General features: G+C 37.5%; 2 protein-coding genes across 2 annotated transcripts in view; both read right to left on the bottom strand.

Annotated features, from left to right (window-relative positions):
* Positions 1–15,121, bottom strand: part of LOC136812955 (serine-rich adhesin for platelets-like) — a 29,518-nt gene extending 14,397 nt beyond the window's left edge. The window contains exons 1-14 of the mRNA XM_067069463.1: positions 12,814–15,121; positions 8,545–12,635; positions 7,871–8,113; positions 7,238–7,465; positions 6,492–6,638; positions 5,998–6,168; positions 5,374–5,541; positions 4,597–4,768; positions 3,594–3,745; positions 2,861–3,055; positions 1,993–2,082; positions 1,498–1,743; positions 680–985; positions 18–320 (exon numbers count right to left, since the gene is read on the bottom strand). Coding sequence (XP_066925564.1) covers positions 18–320; positions 680–985; positions 1,498–1,743; positions 1,993–2,082; positions 2,861–3,055; positions 3,594–3,745; positions 4,597–4,768; positions 5,374–5,541; positions 5,998–6,168; positions 6,492–6,638; positions 7,238–7,465; positions 7,871–8,113; positions 8,545–12,635; positions 12,814–15,071 — 8,770 coding nt within the window. The 5' untranslated portion in view covers positions 15,072–15,121. The remainder of the gene's footprint in view (positions 1–17; positions 321–679; positions 986–1,497; positions 1,744–1,992; positions 2,083–2,860; positions 3,056–3,593; positions 3,746–4,596; positions 4,769–5,373; positions 5,542–5,997; positions 6,169–6,491; positions 6,639–7,237; positions 7,466–7,870; positions 8,114–8,544; positions 12,636–12,813) is intronic.
* A 4,461-nt stretch (positions 15,122–19,582) lies between these two features.
* The window catches only part of LOC136813030 (fibrillin-1-like), a 54,268-nt gene continuing 51,561 nt past the window's right edge, over positions 19,583–22,289 (bottom strand). Inside the window, 3 exon segments of the mRNA XM_067069540.1 lie at positions 19,583–20,342; positions 21,514–21,616; positions 22,156–22,275. Coding sequence (XP_066925641.1) covers positions 19,748–20,342; positions 21,514–21,616; positions 22,156–22,275 — 818 coding nt within the window. The 3' untranslated portion in view covers positions 19,583–19,747.

Genomic DNA, 22,289 nt, shown 5'->3' with positions numbered 1-22,289 from the left:
TTAAAAGTAAAACCTACCCATGAATTCAGACATTTGATCATGTGCTGCTACCGGAAAAGTGAGTTCTGTATACTGGTCTATATCTTGAATAGCTTCTTTTGCAGTGGCCTTCTGTGCTAAACCTCCTCGGCCAGTTTTCTCCTTATCTAGTATACTATCTAATGCATTTTGAGGGCGAGTACATTGTCCACAGGCAGCTTGTACCATCTCGTTTAGAACTTTCGGGAAGAGACCGTTTAATTCACCATCGGTATCGCGGTATAAGTAAGGCTTGAGGACAAAATAATTGGTGGAGATGAGTTCAGGACATCGACAGGTTTCTAAAATGTTAATTGATTTTGTGTTCATAAAGGGGACTATTTGGAAAATAATGAAATTTCAGTTATGCCTATTGGATTTTTTAGCTCTAATTAAAAGAAATCTACCTCTAGGGCAAGAACTTTTCCATCGGCATTTAGCTCCTTATCATCACCTAGCTAAGTCTAAGTGGCTACTATTAGGCTGCAAATAAACGCCCCGCTTGTTAATTTTTCGGAGATTTTCCAACCCCCCGGACCTTATTAGGACCCCCCTCCCCGTTTTTTAATTTTTAAGAATATTACCTTATTTAAGTATAATTTCCAACCCCCCCTGCAACAGTTTAATCAAGATAAAATTACAAACATAATGCTTAGCATACCTGCAGTAACTGAAGTAGACACTCCTTCACCGTACTGGTTGACTGCTTGTATTGTAAGTCTGTATTCGTTAAAAGTTTGTAATCCATCAATAGTTGCCTCTGTTAAGGATCCATGTACTGAGATAACATTATGTACAATTGCAAGGTCATGATTGACATTCGCTTTTGACAGTGATTCTGCAGTGATTTTGTATGTCAGTAATGTTCCGTGTATTTTGTTTTGTGGTGGGTGATCCCATGTGATGGTAAGGCTGTCATGTGTTTTTTCTGTTTTTACTTGAACGTTTAATGGAGGTGAAGTGGGAGCTGAAAATTGGAAAAAGGGAATAAATAATTTATCACATTGAGATCATAACTTGAGATAATCTCTTCGTATCCATAGCCAATTGCATCTCTTTTTGATTTTACAGATGGAGGTTCGTACCGCCATGAGCAATATAGGAATCATCAAAACAGCAAATTTGGGATAGTACAAGTTTAAAGTTCGTGAGGAAAAGATTCACAGAGCATAAGGATCTTTTGGTTGCAGATAGAGATGATTGAATTTTCAATCCAAAAAATAGCTCAGTTCAAAGATATTTAACGTCATTCGACCCTTATTACACAAACAATTCTTGTGATAAAAATTGTCAAGGAGAGGGTCATGTATCAAAGATTTTTGAACAATTGAACATTCATTGTCAAGCCAAATGCTTGGAATACTTTTTAATTTCACATACAATCCTTAGATTAGGCTAACAAAAGACTTTTTAAACATTTCTAGATTAACTTGCCGCTGTCGAGAGTATATACTGTCAGCCTCTCGCATGGTCCATTACCAACTGCGTTATAAGCACAAACTTCTAATGTATATTTCATGCTCGGTAACATGTCATCAAATGCATATGATGTAGTTATAAAATCAACAGTTGTTGTGCTAGTCAAAACTCCATGCGAATAGCTGCTGATTTTGTATCCTAAAGGTACTCCGTTCATGTATTGTGTAGGTACACCGTCCCATTGAAGATCAAGAGAGAACGCGGTTCTATCGATAATCTGCATGTTAGTCGGTGGAGCGCTTGGAACTAAAAATCAAAGGACATTTAAACAAGTTTTGAGTTAAGTTTTTCATCCTCGGTAGATCGTAGATCTGTAAATCGTTGGCATTACGGGTTTTATTAGAAGCCAATTTGATACAATAGAAAAAAAGCTTGATTTTGTCCTGAAAAAAGGTGGAAAAAAGTGCATACCGGATTTTCTAGTGCTAGTATCAAACGATTATTCTCGGACACGTTTATAAGCGTCCGAATATTTATACTTGAATGTACACTTACTTGTTTCGAATGTAGTACCATGCACTAGATCTGAAGCTGCTCCATTTCCATCACTCGTGTACGCCATTACACGTACACTATATCCAGTTCCTGAATAGTGGTCAAAAGATGAGATTAGAATTTCCTTCTGTAAGGCAGAAATGTCAATCAACACGTTTAAATATGGAGATTATTCAAATATCCACATCCCCTATCAAATTTAAACTTACTAATTAAAAAATGCTAGAAGAGACAACGAATAGAAAATAGAAAATTTAAAGACATCATAAACAAGCTGTGAGATAAACTCAGAAGGTCTAACAAAGATTTTTTAATCTTTATAAACGGTCTTTGAGTGTATCATTTCGGAAAATGCTAGGGCTTGGTCCGCAATCTTGCTCCAAGGGAAATTTCACTTTCTTTGGAAGGCCTTGTGTGGCTGTAGGCGGCGCTGGAAGTCTATCCACTTTTCTAGTTGCGCTAGACCAAGGAATTCGAATGCTGAGGTGGAGCGCCACTCCTATTCTCAGCTCTCAGCAGCCTACCGCCTAGATCAGTTTATCCAATCTAAGCTACCCATACTGAGTTGGCGGTGATAAGCTTTTTGATTGTAAGGCGAATGCTCTACCGACTAAGCTACCCGGCCACATGGTTTAAAAAAGATCTTTCACCATTGAATTTGAAGCCCCGAAGCAGGTAGAGAGGAATCTTGAACTTTTTCTCAAGCAAGAAAAAGTGAAGCCTTAAAATTTAAGTCCACACTTAGAAATATTGTTTTAAAAATCACACGGGTCACGTGTTCTGGATAAGAAATAAGTAGCTTCATTCCCTATCCAGGAGTTTCGGATCTAGCCACTTCGGGGCTTTGAAATCAATGTCTTTCACTCACCTGGCCTCAAGTTTCTTAAGACAGCATTATTCTGGTCAGTGCCAATGGATTTATATTTTTGGCTTGTCAATAATTTTTCACGATACAATACCACATAACCAATGATACCAGGATTTGACATCAAACTCCACTCAATAAGAAGCTCTCTAGAGGATTGAGGCAGCGCTGTGATTGAGCTGGGACCAGAATTTAATACTAAACAAGATAAAAACAACACGATTATTATTTTTAGTTTTAGGGTTCGAATGGTTCAAGGGGTTCAATGGGTATTAAAATATAATACAAAACCGATTTTGCAAATCAAAGTTAATACATTCAATTCTCTCTAATTCGAACCTCTTATCATTCGAATTTTTCTGTAATTCGAATTTAACCATCGGTCCCTTAAGCTGGAAAATCGCACAAAATCCTCTCTTTAATTCGAATCTTTCTCTAATTCGAAAAAAATTCTTGGTCCCTTGAAAATTGTATTAGAGTGAGCCAACTGTAGCTGAATTTGAATTTCGCTAATTCGGATCTTTATAGAATTCGAACTAATTCTCGAAAAATCCTCGTAAAATATTGTCGAAAAGCTTCAACTTTGCGAATTTATAGATATAATATTTTTTTACAAGCACTTTCCTTTGTGAAAAGAAAAGCTTTTTACTAAGAAGTTATTAACGATCATCCAAATGAAACTGTCGACGAAATTATACAGTATGAAAAACTTTTTGAATGTTGCTTTTCTACCTACCTTTTGGTCCAATTTCATACTGCACGTTAGACGGTAGAAGATCTAATTTCCCGATCGAATTATCCACATCTATACTATCTTGAAGTAATACGAATTGATACGAATCGAACCCCGAATAATGGATGGTAAAATTCGCAACAACGCTGCCGTACCTAGGGAAATAACCGTATAGTGTCGTTTTGCACAAGATTCCCATTCCCACACGATTCTCGTCATTTTTCTGGGATTTTCCGTTATTTATCCCGGGATAGCCGGCATTAGATTCTTCTAAAGGTACGGAAAGTCTTGTGTTTACTCACGAAATTACCTAACTTTCCGAAGCTCATTTCTCAACTACCCGGAGTTCTAGTTTTTTTCCGGTAGAAAAGTGGCAGAGGAATCTTTGTGCGGGAATCTTTTACAAAACGACGGTAGTGGATAAATTTAAACAGCTTCATGGTGTCTAAGTATTCTTAAATCAAAGTTTTAGATATTGGATTACTGAAAAATTTCGAATGCCATAAAGGCTTTATCAGAACATAGTGCATATTAGAGAACCCTGGTCTGGAAGCCTTTTGATTCTTTCTTGTAAAAGGCCTTTTCAAAAATTACTCTGATTGCAACAAATGCCTCGTTTTGAAGCCAAAATTAACGCGGTTATATCCTTTGCGACTACAAGTGTTACCTTTTGAATAGAGTGAATTTCTTATGAACTCCTCTGGAAACAAATTACAATGAATAGCAATATTTTGGTAAAACGAGGTAAGCGTTGCTCGTGAGGTAATTTTTTAAAAGATTTATAAGCTTCCGGACCATGTTTTTTATACGGACTATGATCATATGGTCATCAAAAATCATGAAAAACTATCGATATGATTATAAAAATCCAATATAATTTTTTCTTAGGGAACTTAATATGTGAATATTAACGTAGCAAACAAACGGCTAGTAGTTTCATACGTAAATTATTCACAAATCTCTAGATAATGGATACACAATGATAAAGTGATCACCATTTACTTACCAAAGTTCGTGAAGTAAGCAATCATTGTATTCATAACTCATAGCGTCACTGTAGAGCTCCGAGATTTGTTTACACAGATTCTCCCGGTATGCGATGAATTCTGCACTCGTTCGGTCACTCATATTTGGGTCATATTCACTGTCAAATCTAAGCACCAAGTTCGCCCAAACAGCTGTAAAACAAATAAGTTTTACGGTCGAAAAATCCAGAAAACAAGAAAGTTATTTGAATAAAGATACGAAAACTTGGTTGCTTAGTATTGAATACTTTCTAGCAAGCGCAAATGCAATAGCGAGTTCAGTAATACTTATTGTTACCGGGTGGATGTTAAAAGCAAAGGCCATCAAAATCACATTTCTTGGAGAAAAAGTTTTCATTGAGGGGAAAGAGTGAGATGTAGAAAAGTCTTTGCTCATTAATTAAATATTTGTAGAGAAAATGGATTTGAATTTCTTGCGCAGTTATGAAAAACGCTCTTGTATGATTTTAGTTGCTCCTAACTCCTAACCCCTCTTGTCTTTGATACTAGAAGCTCTCACCCAATGGTATTTTAAAGGCATAACCAGATAAAAGTAACACTTAGCTCAATTATTCCTTCCATGGTCCTTAGTAAGACCAAAAGTTTCCAAGAAGAAACGGAAAATAACTAGCCTAAATATTCTGACTTTGAAAAACAAGTAGCCAGTAAAATTTGAAGGTTCTGCTAAGGTCTATGGAAGGAATCTTTTGGTTGAATTTAACTTTTTTATCTGGTTATCCCTTTCAATCAAATCTTACGTGGACATGTATGAGTGTTACATTCAAATTCTTCTTCACCATTCCCAATACAATCTCTTCTACCACCATACATACCATGTTTACATTGCCTCGTTCTCATGCCAGTACCATTACCGCATGCTTTGTTACAAAATGACCAATCAGACCATTCTAACCAAACTGCATCCACTGAAATAGAATTGGGCGTCAGTTAATTTTATCTATATGTCAAATTCAGAAATAAAATAGAGAGAAACTTGGCGAGTTTCGTAGTTTATACAATTCAGGATTTAGATAAATAGAAAAGGCCGTCTCCGTCGCAGAAAAATACTGATACATAAACTTACTAATGTTAGGGGCTGAACCACAAGTTTGAATATGGGGAGGTTAAGCAAAAACTTTCCTTTCTTTTTACCAGTGATTGAATGGTTGCTCAGTTAGACGACGCTATCTTCTGGGATAGTAAACGCGAGAAAATATATGTGGGGGACGTTTACAGCCGTAAAGGGTGGTAGACGGAAAAAACAAAGCGTCGTTAGAGTTAGGTCTCCTAAATTATTCCCTTTTGGTGACATAGTGTAGTCGAGATGATCGTATAATTCTGAGTAAAAAAACTAGAAAGCCGAGTTCAATTATTACACAAACCTGGACAGAAATGATTATTACACGTATCATCTTCTTCTACAGATCCAATACAACCATTGCCACCGTATCGTGGAGTTGGGTTATTGCACTGGCGTGAGCGGTGTGTGGTGCCACCGCCACATGTGACGTCACATGGTGACCATGACGACCACTCGGAAAAGCCGCCATGCACTGTAAGTTAAGTAAAAGGTTTATCGTTGTTTTGGAAGTAAAATAAAAGTCTCTCGCGTTTTAAAAGTGTGAATATAATCAATCTTTGAATCTAACCGTGACAACCTTGAAACCAAGCACCTGTGTTCTTAGGAAATCGACTGAAATTGTAAATCATTGTAGCGAGAGCTGCAGTCCAATACATTTGAACGAGGTCGTTTTTTCCATCAGAAACATTGATTAGATCAGGTAGGTCTATGTGATACTTATATTGTGAGTATTCTATTGGCTGATGTGGGGAATTACGTCATTTCTAACCAATAGGAAAGCTTTGTTTCACTTACTAGGACATCGTTCCGTTCCACAATTATTAATTTCTTCACTATCTCCATCACATTGTAATCCTAAACATTCTCTCGTTCTTCGTTTCACACCTTCACACGTTTGTGAACAGTGTGACCATGGCGCCCAATCTGCATATCCAAGGTCAGCTGTATCAAAGAAAAAAAGACATGCAACCATTTTTTAGGTACAAGTTTTTTATAAGAATAACGCTTATAAGCATATGAAGGCTCAGCTTTGTAGGATTCCCAAGCATAACATAAACATATGTGTCAGCCTGAAATATTTTTCAAATTGTTATTTTGAGAACTTAAGCATACACGAGCCTGACCAAGGGGCATACACTTGCTTCTAAAAAAAAAACATGTAACATTCTATTTCCCGAACTAAGATAGATTCCACTGCCAATATGGAGAAAAACCAAAACTTAGACTCTGGGTACTTGGAAATAAGTTAAGCAGTTTCCTCGCTAAAAAAAAGATTTTCCGTTCCTTTAGAAAATAACCCTTTCTTATCTTATGCTTGCTAGCCCGGGAAAAATAGCCGAAATATTCTGGATTTCAGTGGAATCTTAGTCCAGGAAGTGAAACCTTACTCCCAAATGACAGTTTTCAAAAAAAAGCTGCCTTGTTTTCTTTGGACACTCGATTAAAAGAAATTTAGGTAGAAGATTGATTTTATTGATAACTGACTTTATGAAGCCGTTTTAAAGGATATTGTCCGTCTAAGCTAACAGAGTTTTGCTTACCCCTGTTCATGCAATGGCAAAAGCGGCGCTGTTGAGCCATCGGTGCCACTTCACACGACACTTCGTCTGGTACATTCGAATATCCATAACAATGGCTTTGTTGATCGCAATGAGGAGAGTAAGGTTTATTCCACGTTGGTTGTTTGGTGCTCATCTTGTAGTTTGGTAAAACGCTTTGAAATATAGTCGGTGAATTCCCCGTTTTTATTTCAGTTGAACAGACCATACCTAAAGAAACATTGATGTGATGAATGTTAGCTTACCCAGCTGGCACACAACGCGTTTTTTCGACGTTTTCAACGTTTTGTTTATCTAGCGTTCATAACGTCTATATAAGGTTAGATGAACGTTGAAACAACGTTGTGTGTCAGCTGGGTTAAAGATAACCGGATATTAACATAATTCCAAGACACTTGCGACGATGTTCGTCTCTGTCTTTTCAGGATAGAGATTGATTTCACCATTTCTAATGTAAGAATGACCCAGAAGTCTCAAAGATGAGGGATTTACGTCAAATAAAGGGAGTTTGATTGGTTTATTTGTGATCCTTTTGACCAATCAAATTGCAAGTGACATTGTCATCTTTACAAAGCTCTTGCAATTCATTGGCTAATCCAAAATAAGTATTTTTACCTCTTGAAGAGCAGAAAGTATCACATGATTCTCCTTGACCACCCATGTAATATCCACTCTCAAAGCAATTACTTATATCTAGACATTGTGTTGTCTCATAAGTCGCCACGAGATCTGTACCACAAGTTTTCGCCACCTCGTCTCTTGTTGTGGAATAACACGACCTGGAGCGATGTAAGGTCTGGACCTCACATGAGGGAGTACAGATCGGCCAGGTGGTCCACGAACCAACGTTTGCTAAATCTATTAAAGAAAAATTAGTCTATTTCTATTTGGTTGAGTTGCAGGAGGCTTTGACGCCTTTTTTTTGCAACTATAGACGCTTTCAATGAGCACCCCGTTAGCACCTTGGGCTGACTACCCAATTCCCCTCACATGGCATAGGTTGACCCGGGCGAAGGTTCATTGACTTGTCAAGTGAACCGCTGCGAGTGGGAATCGAACCTCAGTCGCCTGTGCAGCAACCAAGGTCAATGACCACTATACCACAGTCAATCTTTTCTTGAGATTGTAAGATATGAAATGTGATTCTGTTGACCTGTGCTTCTGACCTTCAGTTATCCTGGACTGGTTGTTTAAAGATTTTATGGGCTTTTTAATTTGTCAAGGATTTGATATTTTACTCAGAGCCGTAGAGGGAAATTGCTCAAGAAACTGAAATAGATATGAAATACCTGTAACAGGGCCGGTGTAGGGCTCCTCCGTTGTCGTAGTGGTGGTGGTTGCCGTTGGAGTAGTGGTGGTTGTAGGTTTTTCCGTGGTAGTCGTAGTTTTTTCTGTTGTGGTCGTAGGTTTTTCCGTGGTGGTCGTAGGTTTTTGTGTGGTGGTCGTAGGATTTTCCGTGGTAGTCGTTAGTTTTTCCGTGGTGGTCGTAGGTTTTTGTGTGGTGGTCGTAGAATTTTTCGTGGTGGTCGTTGTTGTTGACGTAGTTGAAATTGAAGTACTTTCGATGTTTGTTGTAAAGCTACTACTTGGAGAAATAGATGACCCTTGTACTGTTGTAGTGTGGTTCTGCTGATTATGGTTGATTGAGCTGTTGGTTCCATTCAATGTTTCCCCGATCCATACCGTAGCATTGGAATAAGCGACAGATTGTGTTGCATTTAGGTCTGTAAGCCATTCTGTAGTATTTGGATAAGCGACAGATTGTGTTGCATTTAGGTCTGTGAGCCATTCTGTAGTATTGGAATAAGCGACAGATTGTGTTGCATTTAGGTCTGTGAGCCATTCTGTAGTATTTGGATAAGCAATAGATTGTGTTGCATTTAGGTCTGTAAGCCATTCTGTAGTATTTGGATAAGCGACAGATTGTGTTGCATTTAGGTCTGTAAGCCATTCTGTAGTATTTGGATAAGCAATAGATTGTGTTGCATTTAGGTCTGCGATCCATTCTGTAGCATTGGAATAAGCAATGGATTGTGTTGCATTTAGGTCTGTAAGCCATTCTGTAGCATTGGAATAAGCAATGGATTGTGTTGCATTTAGGTCTGTAAGCCATTCTGTAGTATTTGGATAAGCGACAGATTGTGTTGCATTTAGGTCTGTAAGCCATTCTGTAGTATTTGGATAAGCGACAGATTGTGTTGCATTTAGGTCTGTAAGCCATTCTGTAGTATTTGGATAAGCAATAGATTGTGTTGCATTTAGGTCTGTGAGCCATTCTGTAGTATTTGGATAAGCAATAGATTGTGTCGCATTTAGGTCTGTGAGCCATTCTGTAGTATTTGGATAAGCAATAGATTGTGTCGCATTTAGGTCTGCGATCCATTCTGTAGTATTTGGATAAGCGACAGATTGTGTTGCATTTAGGTCTGTAAGCCATTCTGTAGTATTTGGATAAGCGACAGATTGTGTTGCATTTAGGTCTGTAAGCCATTCTGTAGTATTTGGATAAGCAATAGATTGTTGCGCATTTAGGTCTGTGAGCCATTCTGTAGTATTTGGATAAGCAATAGATTGTGTCGCATTTAGGTCTGTGAGCCATTCTGTAGTATTTGGATAAGCAATAGATTGTGTCGCATTTAGGTCTGCGATCCATTCTGTAGTATTTGGATAAGCAATAGATTGTGTTGCATTTAAGTCTGCGATCCATTCTGTAGCACTCAAAGATTCTGTTTCGTTTGAATTGAAATTTCCTGTGGTTTGGTAGACTGGTTCTGTAGTTTGTGAAGTATCCACCGAGATAGTTTGGTTTGTGAATAGAGTCTCGTTTTCATTGGATGTTGAGTTGATTGTCTGTGTTGATGGGTGCAGACTTGAGTCAGATGAATTGTGTGGATTTTGAATATTATCGATGATTGAGCTCTCACTCGGTGATATAGTTTCAATAGATGAACGGTTGTTATTCGTTGAAAGTGAAACAGCACTTGAATAATTTTGATCAAAACTTTCAGGAGGAGTAGGGCTTGAGTTAATAGGAGCGGGATTAATAGAGTTGCTTGGAGTATACAAAGTTAGAAAGGATGGATCTATTATGGAAGAAGGAGTGGGATAAGAGTTGGTAGAATCCATGGTACCGACAAGGCTTGGATTAGCAGCAGTGTCGGAGCTTACTGTAGGAAGTTTAGAAGAAAGGTTTGTGGTAGCGTGAGACGGAGTTGCAGAGGGTGGAAGGGAGGGAATGGTTGTTTCTGCTGCAGTAGGGATTGAAGATCCTATGGCAGAAGAGGAAGGATCACTGGGGGAATCAAGAGGGCTGGAACTAGTTGGGAAGAAGTTCGAATTAGACGAAACTGGTGAAGGGGTAATTGTAGATGAAGAGCTTTCAATGGCTTCTGAGGTAGGTGGGTTAGAGATGGAAGAATAAAAGCTTGAAGAAGTATCTGTTGAAGAAGGAGAAGAAGAGGATGAGAATGAGGAGCTTGAGATCTCTAATGAAGATGGAAAAGTTATTGAAGAAGATATCTGACTCAGAGATGAAGATGGTGAATCAAAGATAGATGTAGAACTAGACTTTTGGGAATATGATGTGTGACTTGGAGATATAGATTTTACACCATCTTGAAGAAAAGCTGCAGATGTAGTGGAAGGGAGCATTAGGAGAAAAGTAAGAAAAGAGTTTGGGAGTGAAGAAGTTGTCGCTTTAATCAGTGCTGAAGAAAGGGAAAGAGAGGAGAGTGTCATTATTGAGATAAATGGTGGTGTGGAAGTAATAAAAGGGTACATGATGGAGGTAGAGAGCTGATTGGTGGAAAGGGTCTGTGGAAGGGCGGGTGTACTCTGTAGTGCTTCACTTGAAGATGAAGAGAAGGATGGAGTGATGGAGGGTTGGTAGGGCAGCGATGGGGAGCGTACACTGGTAGTAAATGGAAGTTGGGTGGATGAAGAAGGTCGTGTAGGAACAATAGAGTTGGAGTCTGGTGAAAGAGATGGGTTCGATGGTTGATTTGTGACGAGGTTGGTAGTTGCTAGATATGAAAGTGTAGTTGTTGCTTGATTTTGATTATTGTTGCTTGAAGAGGAAATAGAAGAGGAAGGACTGATGGATTGGGCAGCTGATTGGTTGTGAGTAGTGGTCTGGGGTGTTTCTGGGGTTTGAGTTGAAGTATAGGTAGTGGTCTGGTGGGCGACTGGTGGGCGGTTAGTGGTTTGAGAGGTTGAAGGGGTATGTATATTGGTTTGGTCAGCCGTTGGGGTGTGAGTCGTGGTTTGAAAAGATTGTGAATATTGAACAGTTTGTGTTGGGATGGGTGCAGGAGAAGAACACCAGCATGAATACTTCTTTGATTCAAAAGAAGTTAAGAAAGAATGAGAGGAAAAGATGGCTGTGTGTTGGTTATTTTCTGTAACATGTGAGAATGACTCAGATGTTTGCAGGTGGTCGGAGGTGATAGGAATGGAGTTGGAAGTGATAGGAATGGAGTTCATGGAGGAAATAGCAGGGCTTGTTAATTGAGGAGAGGTTGAGTTGTTCTCGAGAGTAGAAGAGTTTTGATTGTTAGTACCAGAGGATATAGTTTGCGATGAATACTTCCTTGATTCGGAAGAAGTTAAGAAAGAACGAGAAGAAAAGATGCCTGTGTGTTGAATATTTTCTGTAAAATGTGAAGATGACTCAGATGTTTGCAGGTGGTTGGAGGTGATAGGAATGGAGTTGGAAGTGATAGGAATGGAGTTGGAGGTGATAGGAGTGGAGTTGGAGGTGATAGGAATGGAGTTGGAGGTGATAGGAATGGAGTTGGAGGTGATAGGAATGGAGTTCAATGAGGAAATGACAGGGCCTGTTAATTGAGGAGAGGTTGAGTTGTTCTCAAGTGTAGAGGAGTTTTGATTGTTAATACCAGAGAATATAGTTTGCGATGGTGAGCCGGAAACTGAAGGTTGGCACAAGCATGTGAATTGGTTTGAGTTGACGGATGTGAAAAGTGAAAGAAGAAAAGAAGTCCCTGATATGCTTGAATGTGACAATATAGTCTGGTTTGTTTGGAGTTGGGAATAGTTATTGGGTACGGCGCTATTGAATCGGATGGACGATTGAAAAGAGGGCGTATGCTCCTGTAGAATGGGTGTTGGTGATAAGGACTGGGTGGACGGTATTGATTGAGATTGGTTTACTAGTGTTTCTGGTAAACTCGATGGTATTAAATTCACTGTTGTCATTGGTAGTGATGAATCATTGATATTGGGTACTGGACTCGACATTGCTTTTGTTTCTTGTACTCCAGTCGTGGATAAGAGATCTGTTGGATCTGCATCTGTTGTGGTAACCATTTCTAGAGTAAAATTCTCTGGAGATGTCATTGATGACAGTGTAACTTGTGGCCAACTGAATGTTGATATTGAGTCGGTGTTACTAAATGAAGAGCCCGATCCTTGTATCTCTGGTTCCATCTGCTGTGATTTTGGAGCAGTTGCAAATACTTGAGAAGATTCTCTGTTTGAAGTTTCTACTTCAGTTATTGTCGTCGAGAATACAGAATCAGAAAATAATATTGATGTCTGACTCGATGTCGAAGATATTGACGTCTGACTTAGTGTCGGAGATGTTGATAGCTGTATTGATGTCGGAGATATTGATGCCTGACTTGACGTCGAAGATGTCAATATCTGACTTGATGTCTGTATTGATAAAGGAGATGTTGACATATGATTTGACGTTAAAGATGTCAATGTCTGACTTGGTGTCGGAGATATTGATGTCTGACTTGATGTCGAAGATATTGATGCTTGAATTGATGTCAGAGATATTGACATCAGACTTGATGTCGAAGATATTGATGCCTGAATTGATGTCTGACCTGATGTCGAAGATATTGATAACTGACTTGATCTCGGAGATATTGACATCTGACTTGATGTCGAAGATATTGATGCCTGAATTGATGTCTGACTTGATGATGTCGAAGATATTGATGTATGACTTGATGTTGGAGATATTGACATCTGACTTGATGTCGAAGATATTGATGTCTGACTTGAAGTTGGAGATATTGACATCTGATTTGATGTCGGAGATATTGATGTCTGACTTGATGTCGGAAATATTGACGTCTGACTTGATGTCGGAGATATTGATGTCTGACTTGATGTTGGAGATATTGACATCTGACTTGATGTCGAAGATATTGATGTCTGACTTGATGTGAGGACATCTGACTTGATGTCGAAGATTTGATGTCTGACTTGATGTCGGAGATATTGACGTCTGACTTGATGTCGGAGATATTGATGTCTGACTTGATATCTGTGATATCGACATCTGACTTGATGTCGAAGATATTGATGTCTGACTTGATGTCGGAGATATTGACGTCTGACTTGATGTCGGAGATATTGATGTCTGACTTGATATCTGTGATATCGACATCTGACTTGATGTCGAAGATATTGATGTCTGACTTGATGTCGGAGATATTGACGTCTGGCTTGATGTCGAAGATGTTGATGTCTGACTTGATGTCGAAGATATTGATGTCTGACTTGATGTTGTAGATATTGACATCTGACTTGATGTCGAAGATATTGAAGCCTGAATTGACATCTGACTTGATGTCGAAAATATTGATGCCTGAATTGATTTCGGAGATATTGATGTCTGACTTGATGTCGAAGATATTGATGTCTGACTTGATGTCTGACTTGATGATGTCGAAGATATTGATGTATGACTTGATGTTGGAGATATTGACATCTGACTTGATGTCGAAGATATTGATGTCTGACTTGATGTCGAAGATATTGATGTCTGACTTGAAGTTGGAGATATTGACATCTGACTTGATGTCGAAGATATTGATGTCTGACTTGATGTCGGAGATATTGACGTCTGACTTGATGTCGGAGATATTGATGTCTGACTTGATACCTGTGATATCGCCATCTGACTTGATGTCGAAGATATTGATGTCTGACTTGATGTCGGAGATATTGACGCCTGGCTTGATGTCGAAGATGTTGATGTCTGCCTTGATGTCGAAGATATTGATGTCTGACTTGATGTTGGAGATATCGACGTCTGACTTGATGTCGAAGATATTGATGTCTGACTTGATATCTGTGATATCGACATATGACTTGATGTCGAAGATATTGATGTGTGACTTGATGTCGGAGATATCGACATATGACTTGATGTCGAAGATGTTGATGTCTGACTTGATGTTGGAGATATCGACGTTCGACTTGATGTTAAAGATATTGATGTATGACTTGATGTCGAAGATATCGACATTTGACTTGATGTTGTAGTTATCGACGTCTGACTTGATGTTAAAGATGTCAATGTTTGACCTGATGTTGGGAATATCGACGTCTGACTTGACATCGGAGATATAGACGTTTGACCTGATGTTGAAGATATTGATGTCTGACTTGATAACAGAGATAATGATGTTGGATATGTGAGTTTCTGACTTGATGTCGGAGATGTTGATGTTTGACTTGATGTCGGAAATATTGACATCTGACTCAACGTCGAAGATATTGATGTCTGACTTGATAACAGAGATAATGATGTTGGATATGTGAGTTTCTGACTTGATGTCGGAGATATTGATGTCTGACTTGTTGCCGGAGATAATGCTGGTGGAGATATTGACGTCTGACTTGACGTCGCAGATATCGATGTTTGATTTGATGTCGGAGATATTGATATCTGACTTGATGTCGGAGATATTGATGTCTGACTTGATATCTGTGATATCGACATCTGACTTGATGTCGGAGATGTTGATGTTTGACTTGATGTCGGAAATATTGACATCTGACTCAACGTCGAAGATATTGATGTCTGACTTGATAACAGAGATAATGATGTCGGATATGTGAATTTTCGACTTGATGTTAAAGATATTGATGTCTGACTTGATGTCGAAGATATCGACATTTGACTTGATGTTGAAGTCATCGACGTCTGACTTGATGTTAAAGATGTCAATGTTTGACCTGATGTTGGAAATATCGACGTCTGACTTGAAGTCGGAGATATCGATGTTTGACCTGATGTTGAAGATATTGATGTCTGACTTATTGCCGGAGATAATGCTGGCGGAGATATTGACGTCTGGCTTGATATTGCAGATATCGACGTTTGATTTGATGTTGAAGTTATCGACGCCTGACTTGATGTTAAAGATATTGATCTCAGAGATGTTGAAGTTGAAAATATCGACGTCTGACTTGATGTTTCAGATACTGACGGTTGGCTTGTTGTCGGAGATATTAATGGTTGACTTGTTGTCGGAGATGTTGATGTTTGGCTTGACTGAAGTGAATCTAAGATTATAGAAGTTTGTTGTATTGAAGACAACAACGAGGATTGAAAGCTCGATTCCGTATAGATCAAATCAGTCGACGAAGATGGCAGGCTAGTTTGTGATGTTATGATTGGTGTTGAATGGTATGTTACCGAAGGTGCTGTTGAATGTTTTGTTGTCACTTGGTGGAAGGTGGTCAAATCATTGGTTGGTGATGTTGTCACTAGTTTTTGCCGACTTTCATAATTGCTTGAAGGTTCAACGTAATGTCCTTAAAAATTGATGCTGGAATTTGTACATAAAGTGTCCCGAAAAAATTTTGTCTCTTTTTAATTCAACAGTAATTAGAACTTGATCATTTCACAAATCACGATAATACAAAAGCAAAAAAGCTTTAAGTAATCAACTTATCACATTATTAATGCAACATGAGAATAACCCGATAACATTTCTTTAAAGATCGTCTTAAATCGAATAATTAAAGATTTAAAATTTTGTGATACACAAACAATTTTTTTTCTACTTATAAAAGTGGTCTGACACTTTCTGACACTGACACGTTTTTCGGGACACCCTGTATATAATGCTGAACTGTATGGATAATATATGATAAACTGGTCCTTTAAAACCTTACCGATTGTTACTTCTAGGTGCCTAATGAACGACCCTTGCTTGTTGATTTGCCGATTTTTTGTCCATTAAGACCACCCCCCTTTTATTAATTTTTGGAAATTTCAGCTGTCAAAACAAGAGTCCTCTATCACTCTCTAAATAGCCAAGTTTTAGTCTATAAGGTACAATTTTTATCCTCCCGGTTATTGACTTATTGTCTAATTGTCCCCCCCAGACAATTGCCGGGCCGCACGGCGTTTTCAGGCAGTCAAAGTGGCCGTGGTCCATCTCTACCGACTGGAGAACAAGTATGTACGATATCTCCCCCCGTTTATTTGCCACCTGAAAGTTATGGTATAAAAAAGCTGAATAAAGTATTGAAAGTAAATTTTCTTACCTCTCAAAACCAAATAGTTAAATTGGATTAGAAAAAGAACCAAACGTTTTTCCACAATCATATCTATAAGAATGATTTAAGTACAAACGCTAACACACTGTATTTGACATCAAAAATTGCTATTCTGAATAGTTTTAACAAAAAAATACCATCTTAGCAATAAGCAAAATGTACAACCACACAAAATACACGTTTTTTTTATAAGAACAAACTATATAAGAACATAGGCTTCGATGGCCAAAAATGTTTGGAGCGAGTTTAAGAACATTTTAAGCCCAGGGGGGGGGGGGGGTAGGGGGGTACTAGGGTTGCGAGCTGACAGGGGGGGTACCGCCCGACTTTCGAACTTTGGACCCTTACCGGGACTAAAAAGGAGAAATAAAAGGGAAATTTTGGGAATTTTACGACCCTTAGCGGGACAAATTTGACCAATTTTGACCAAATTTCGATCTTTTCCGACCCTAAGTGGAACTGAAATGTGATTTTCTGACTTTTCCGACCCTTAGCGGGACTTTTGAAGTCCAAAAAGGTACCCTAAAAGGCGGCACATACCGTACCCTCCATTTGCCTAAATACACCCCCACCGGGATTTTAAGACTTCGTGGACTCAAAAACAGCCAATTTCTTAGGAAAATCGACAAAAATACATGAAAAATGGTGAAAATAAGAACATGTTAAGAACATTTTTAGGCTTGAAACTCAAAATGTTAAAAAAAGAATTTGGGATGTTCGTGTATTTAGACCCAGGCCAAGAGAATACATTCTTCATCATCGCTCACTCCATAGCCATTAGTCAGATTTTTGCAAAATTTGCAGAATTTTCTATGGTCCATTAAATATCTGAATGGGGAAGACTTACCTGATATATCTTTATTGAAATAAAACGAGCTCAACCCATTTCATTCGGAGAGAGGTCTTTAGACAAATAACCTACTGTGGAAAATTTACCAATTCACAATAAATTGTTTACGTTAATCACGTTCCCCAAAATCACGTTTTCAAAAAACAAACATATTTTCACTTTAGGTAAATGTCAAATTTCTGACAGTTCACTCTGAATTGAGATAAATTCAAAAGTGAATATTTCCAAAGTTATGTATTGAATTATTGTTATTCAGAACTAAATATTCATGTATTTTATTTAGAAAATCAACTACTTTTGGTAGTTTCAAATGTTCGTGATTCTTTTTTTTACAATAATTCTTTAATAAATCATAAATTTAGAATGGGCCCAATAAATAAGGCATTCATTGTTCCCATAGCAGTGATTTTCTCCTGCTAAATTCTGCGGTTCTAAACATTCACACCCAAATTAACCACAAATTCAATATTTAGTTTATTGACAATCTTCTTTTTGCTACTAATTATCTATGAGGAATAAATAAATTTGAATTATCAATTTAGAATTCTGCACTAAAAAATTGTGAATTAACAATTTAAAATTCTGCAAGAAAAAATGACTCATCTACTGTCCATGTAATTGTTTGACCCAAAATGACGTAAATTTCGAAACCAATTTTGTTGTTCTACAGGCTTGAGGACACGAGAAGTTTTTTTCGCTTTGGTGCAATGCAACATGCTCCATCCCACCAACCTGAAATACTTTCTCGTGTCTCTATCCCATATTTCTTATAATAAAATTTGTGCTTCTCTCACTTTTGTCCCTGAGACAAAAAAAGAAACCATGAGTTGTGTTGGTGGGATGAAGCATGTTGCATTGTTGCATTGTACCAACGCGAAAAAAACTTCTCGTGTGTTATTCCCAAGCCTAAGGGTTTGACCCAAAATTACGTAAATTTCGAAACCAATTTTGTTGTTCTAAGGGTTGCGACTTTTAAACATAAACACATGTTTTTTTATAAGCATTGCACTTATAAGCATATCTAGGCTCAGATATGGGATAAAGCATATACTAAGCATTACCTTGAGCCTACGAAAAATGTATTTTGGCTATTTTTTGCTGGAATTTCCCTAAAAATTTGTTTTAACCATCCTTATAAGCATCTTTTAGCCTTGTCAAGCCCTCGACCTAAGCATCTCTGAGCCTGTTTTCAAATTTTTGTAAGCTTATAAAACCCATGTACCAAAAGGGTACTGAAAGTTTTGGCTTTTCAAGAAAAAAAATTGAATATGGGGGGGGGGGTAGAAGATATAACATTTTTTGGAAATTTACACCTTGGACTTTTGCCCCCCCCCCGGACAGCAAAATTACCCTCAAACACATTAAAATTACACTCAAACGGAGCAAACAAACAGAGTTTCGTAGATTTTTCACTACCCCCGGACACTATATCCTCTACCCCCATGTACGAACATTTTCTAACAATTTCTAGAAGAGCCCCTTCTACCTTAAATTTCCAGGGCTTACCAAAGGGAGGGCCATCCTTACTCCAGATTCGAAAATTGATTCGGAATAGCTTAATCATGCTCAAAATATTTTTGTCAAAATTTAAACATTGTAATAAAAATTCATTTAATCAGAAGCTTGAAAAAGATTGGTGGAATAAATTCAAATTTGAATTTAAATGTTTCTAAAAAGACATTTCTTTTAGTTAGATAAAAGTTTGACCCCACTTTGACCTAGGAAAATTCCTGAATTTCTGAACAATATGGCTAACGTCTCTTTTAATATTTTATAAATATTTTAAAACATATGAATCAATGAAATTTTTTTTTGCTACGGTGATACTTCCTACTGTTATACTTCCTACTGTTTTGAGCGATTTTTTATTGAGACTCACGTGATCAAATTCAATTAAAAATACTCAAGTCACAATTGTTCTTATATTCATCCTAATTAAACTACGGTTTTTTCGGTATATTAACCTCGCGTTTTTGTGATTTTGACTTTGACTTTTACTGACAACCAGAATTCTCAAATCTAAGTTTTGGCGGTAGGCTTGAAATTTTCTGATACCAAATCTTGAAACAAGCTTCACACATACCAAAATAAATGGATATGATTTAGGTCAAACCTGGAAGTATTGGAAAAGCAAGCTGACACTCTAGTTTTTCAAATTCATCATATAAAATATCTATTCACGTTTTAAATATGGTTTTTAAGAACTACTACTAAAAATACAAAAAAGAGAATACAAAAATGACTATGATCATTCTACTAAAGTCTAAGGGTAAAAAAGTTATTCTTTTTTATTCGAAAGTTTATCGATTGTTTTATCGAACTTGGACTTGATATTTCGATCGGAAACCCATGTCACTGAATTTATCCATGAACGCTTGTCTCTCGGCATCTGAATAGCCATCCAGATCTTTCAATTTTCCACTGATCATCAAATCATAGATTCCTTTAGGAAGTGAGGCCAAGGTTTCAACGTAAGTGCGTCCACGTTTGTCTTGGTTGAGCCCGAACAATGTGCTATCTCCACGCACAATTGTGTAATGAAGATGTTTCTCGATACCTCTTAATGTAGGAGCGTATTGTACGATCTTTGTGTGTACTTTCGCATTCGGGCTAAGTTGAACGATAGTTGGTCGTCCAGGCTTCTGTCGTAAACTCCGACGTTTTCTGTACGAATATTGTCCGTAAGTATCCAAATATCCGTTGCCGTAAGATCCGTCATAGTAACCACCTTGTTGTGCTTGGTAACGGTAATCGTAGCTTAAACCAGCTGATTGGCTTGTATCAACGGCACCGATGGGCCCAAGACGTGCTTGGTCGGATTCGGAGCCAGCAAGAGCGACCCCATCTTCAGGAATGTCGGAAGTATCGCATTGTTGGCACATCATACCATAGGTCGCAACGCATTCCCTGTACGAAAAGAAAAGGAAAGTTTGAGTGGATTAATATAGTGAATAGGGAAACCTAAAATTCTCGTGTGGACTAAATTTTGAATTGGCTTTATTTCACTTAAGGGCTCTGACCATAGTCCAAAAATTGATTTTGGTATTTGAACATAAAAGTTATATTTCAGGTTCCTTAACACTTTTAACGAAGACTTGTCTTTATAAATTGCTTTTTAATCGAATCCCTTAAGAGTAATTAAGAATTTAATTGCAAAAATGACGTTATGAACTTTAAAAAGATGTTAATAATATGTTGCATCACCCTCTTTTACAAGAAGTGCTTAGTTTTAATGGGTAATTAATTTTTTTGTTTCAAAATTTCTTTACGCTGTCCGCAAAGAATTGAACTATTTTAAATTTTGCGGAAAAATTTTCTGAAAAGATGTGTCAAAAGTTATGACTGTTTTTTTAAACAAAATCCAGATGAAAAATTGATGAAAAAGCACTATTTTGAAGATTTCGAGACAAAGAAGTATTTACAAAAATTTTCCGCAAAAATTTTTATTGTTCGGTAAAAGATACACCATCTACTGCGAAAATTTTTTCAAAATGTTTTTTCTTCGCCGAAACTAAGCTCTTCAAAGTTGAAATACTCTTCCTAGCAAAAGTCTTCATTTTCTTTTTCATCAAATTTTTTCAATGCAATTTTTGAATTTTCAGATTCAGGAATAGTTTGTCTAACAGAAAATGTATGCCATACATGCCATAGTTTTGTTGGTTACATCTGTCAGAAAACACATTTTAAACACGGCAATTATGAAAGATTCACTATGGTCAGAGCCCTTAATTGCTTTCTTTTCTCGTCGCTTTGTCCAGAATACGGATTTTGAACTTTTTGATTAGACTTATTTTCTCGAAAATTGCAAATATTTAATTAATTAAACCATAAATTTAATCCACTTAATATCAAACCTACATTGTCTGTTAAAATGTTGAGTTTTTACAAGCTCGTCTCAGCGTGTCATTCTTATTACTTCAAATGGCCAATTATTAAAGTATCTTATAAAAGCTCTGTCTCATCTGGAAATTTGTTTTCGCCCTTCAAAAAGCAAAGAAAGAGGTTCATTCTTATTGTAACTTTCAGTCAACGCAGAAAACTCAGAAAATGGATGCGTAATGGTGGATGATAAACATACCCTCCAGCAGAAGCTCGGTATCCTTGAGGACATCCACATCCGAATCCGCCATTATAGTTTGAGCAACCATAGTTACAAGGATTCTGTTGACATTCGTTCACATCTACCAAGAAAAAGAAGAATGAAAAATTCATTAAAAAAAAAAAAAGAAGAAGATTTTGTAACAAGAATATGGAGCACTCTTTCAATGGTTGTTCGACTTGTATGGAGGAAATATTTCAATAAAAGGGCTAGTCATCGGTCTGTTTGATCAACACGAATCGTAATCCTTATCTTTTGAAGACTGAGATTAAAATTTTTACTTGTTCCAATCTATCGAGCGTCACAACAGGTAAAAGAAAAGAAATCTTCCTTATTACACGAATATTATTAGTCATTCTATTAACACGAAGTGAAAAATTTCGTGTTAATAAAAGCCCCCTTAATTAAAATCAGCCGTGGTGTCCTTGAAAAAGCAAATAAAATTCGTGTTATTTTTTTGCGTGTTAATTTCAAGGCCGTTGAATACTTGTCTAGTAATATTCGTGTAATAAGGTATGTAGAAAATAAATGTGTTTTTAAAATAATATAATGCTGGCATGGCTTATTGATTGATAAACCCATGTAGCATTAATTAATAGCTTGTTCAAAACGATTCCATACCTTGACAGCCTTGTCCATAACCACCATAATTGTAGCCTCCTTGACACTGGCATTCGTAACCACCGAGCGTGTTGACGCACGAAGTTCCTCCGCAAGCGTTCTGTTGACATTCGTTGATATCTGTGATGAAAAAA

The sequence above is a fragment of the Clytia hemisphaerica genome, unplaced genomic scaffold (assembly GCF_902728285.1).
Source record: "Clytia hemisphaerica strain Z4C2 unplaced genomic scaffold, Clytia hemisphaerica genome assembly, whole genome shotgun sequence".
NCBI classification, from domain to species: Eukaryota; Metazoa; Cnidaria; class Hydrozoa; order Leptothecata; family Clytiidae; genus Clytia; species Clytia hemisphaerica.
Note: the sequence above shows the minus strand (reverse complement) of the source record. Positions and strands in the feature narration are given on the sequence as shown.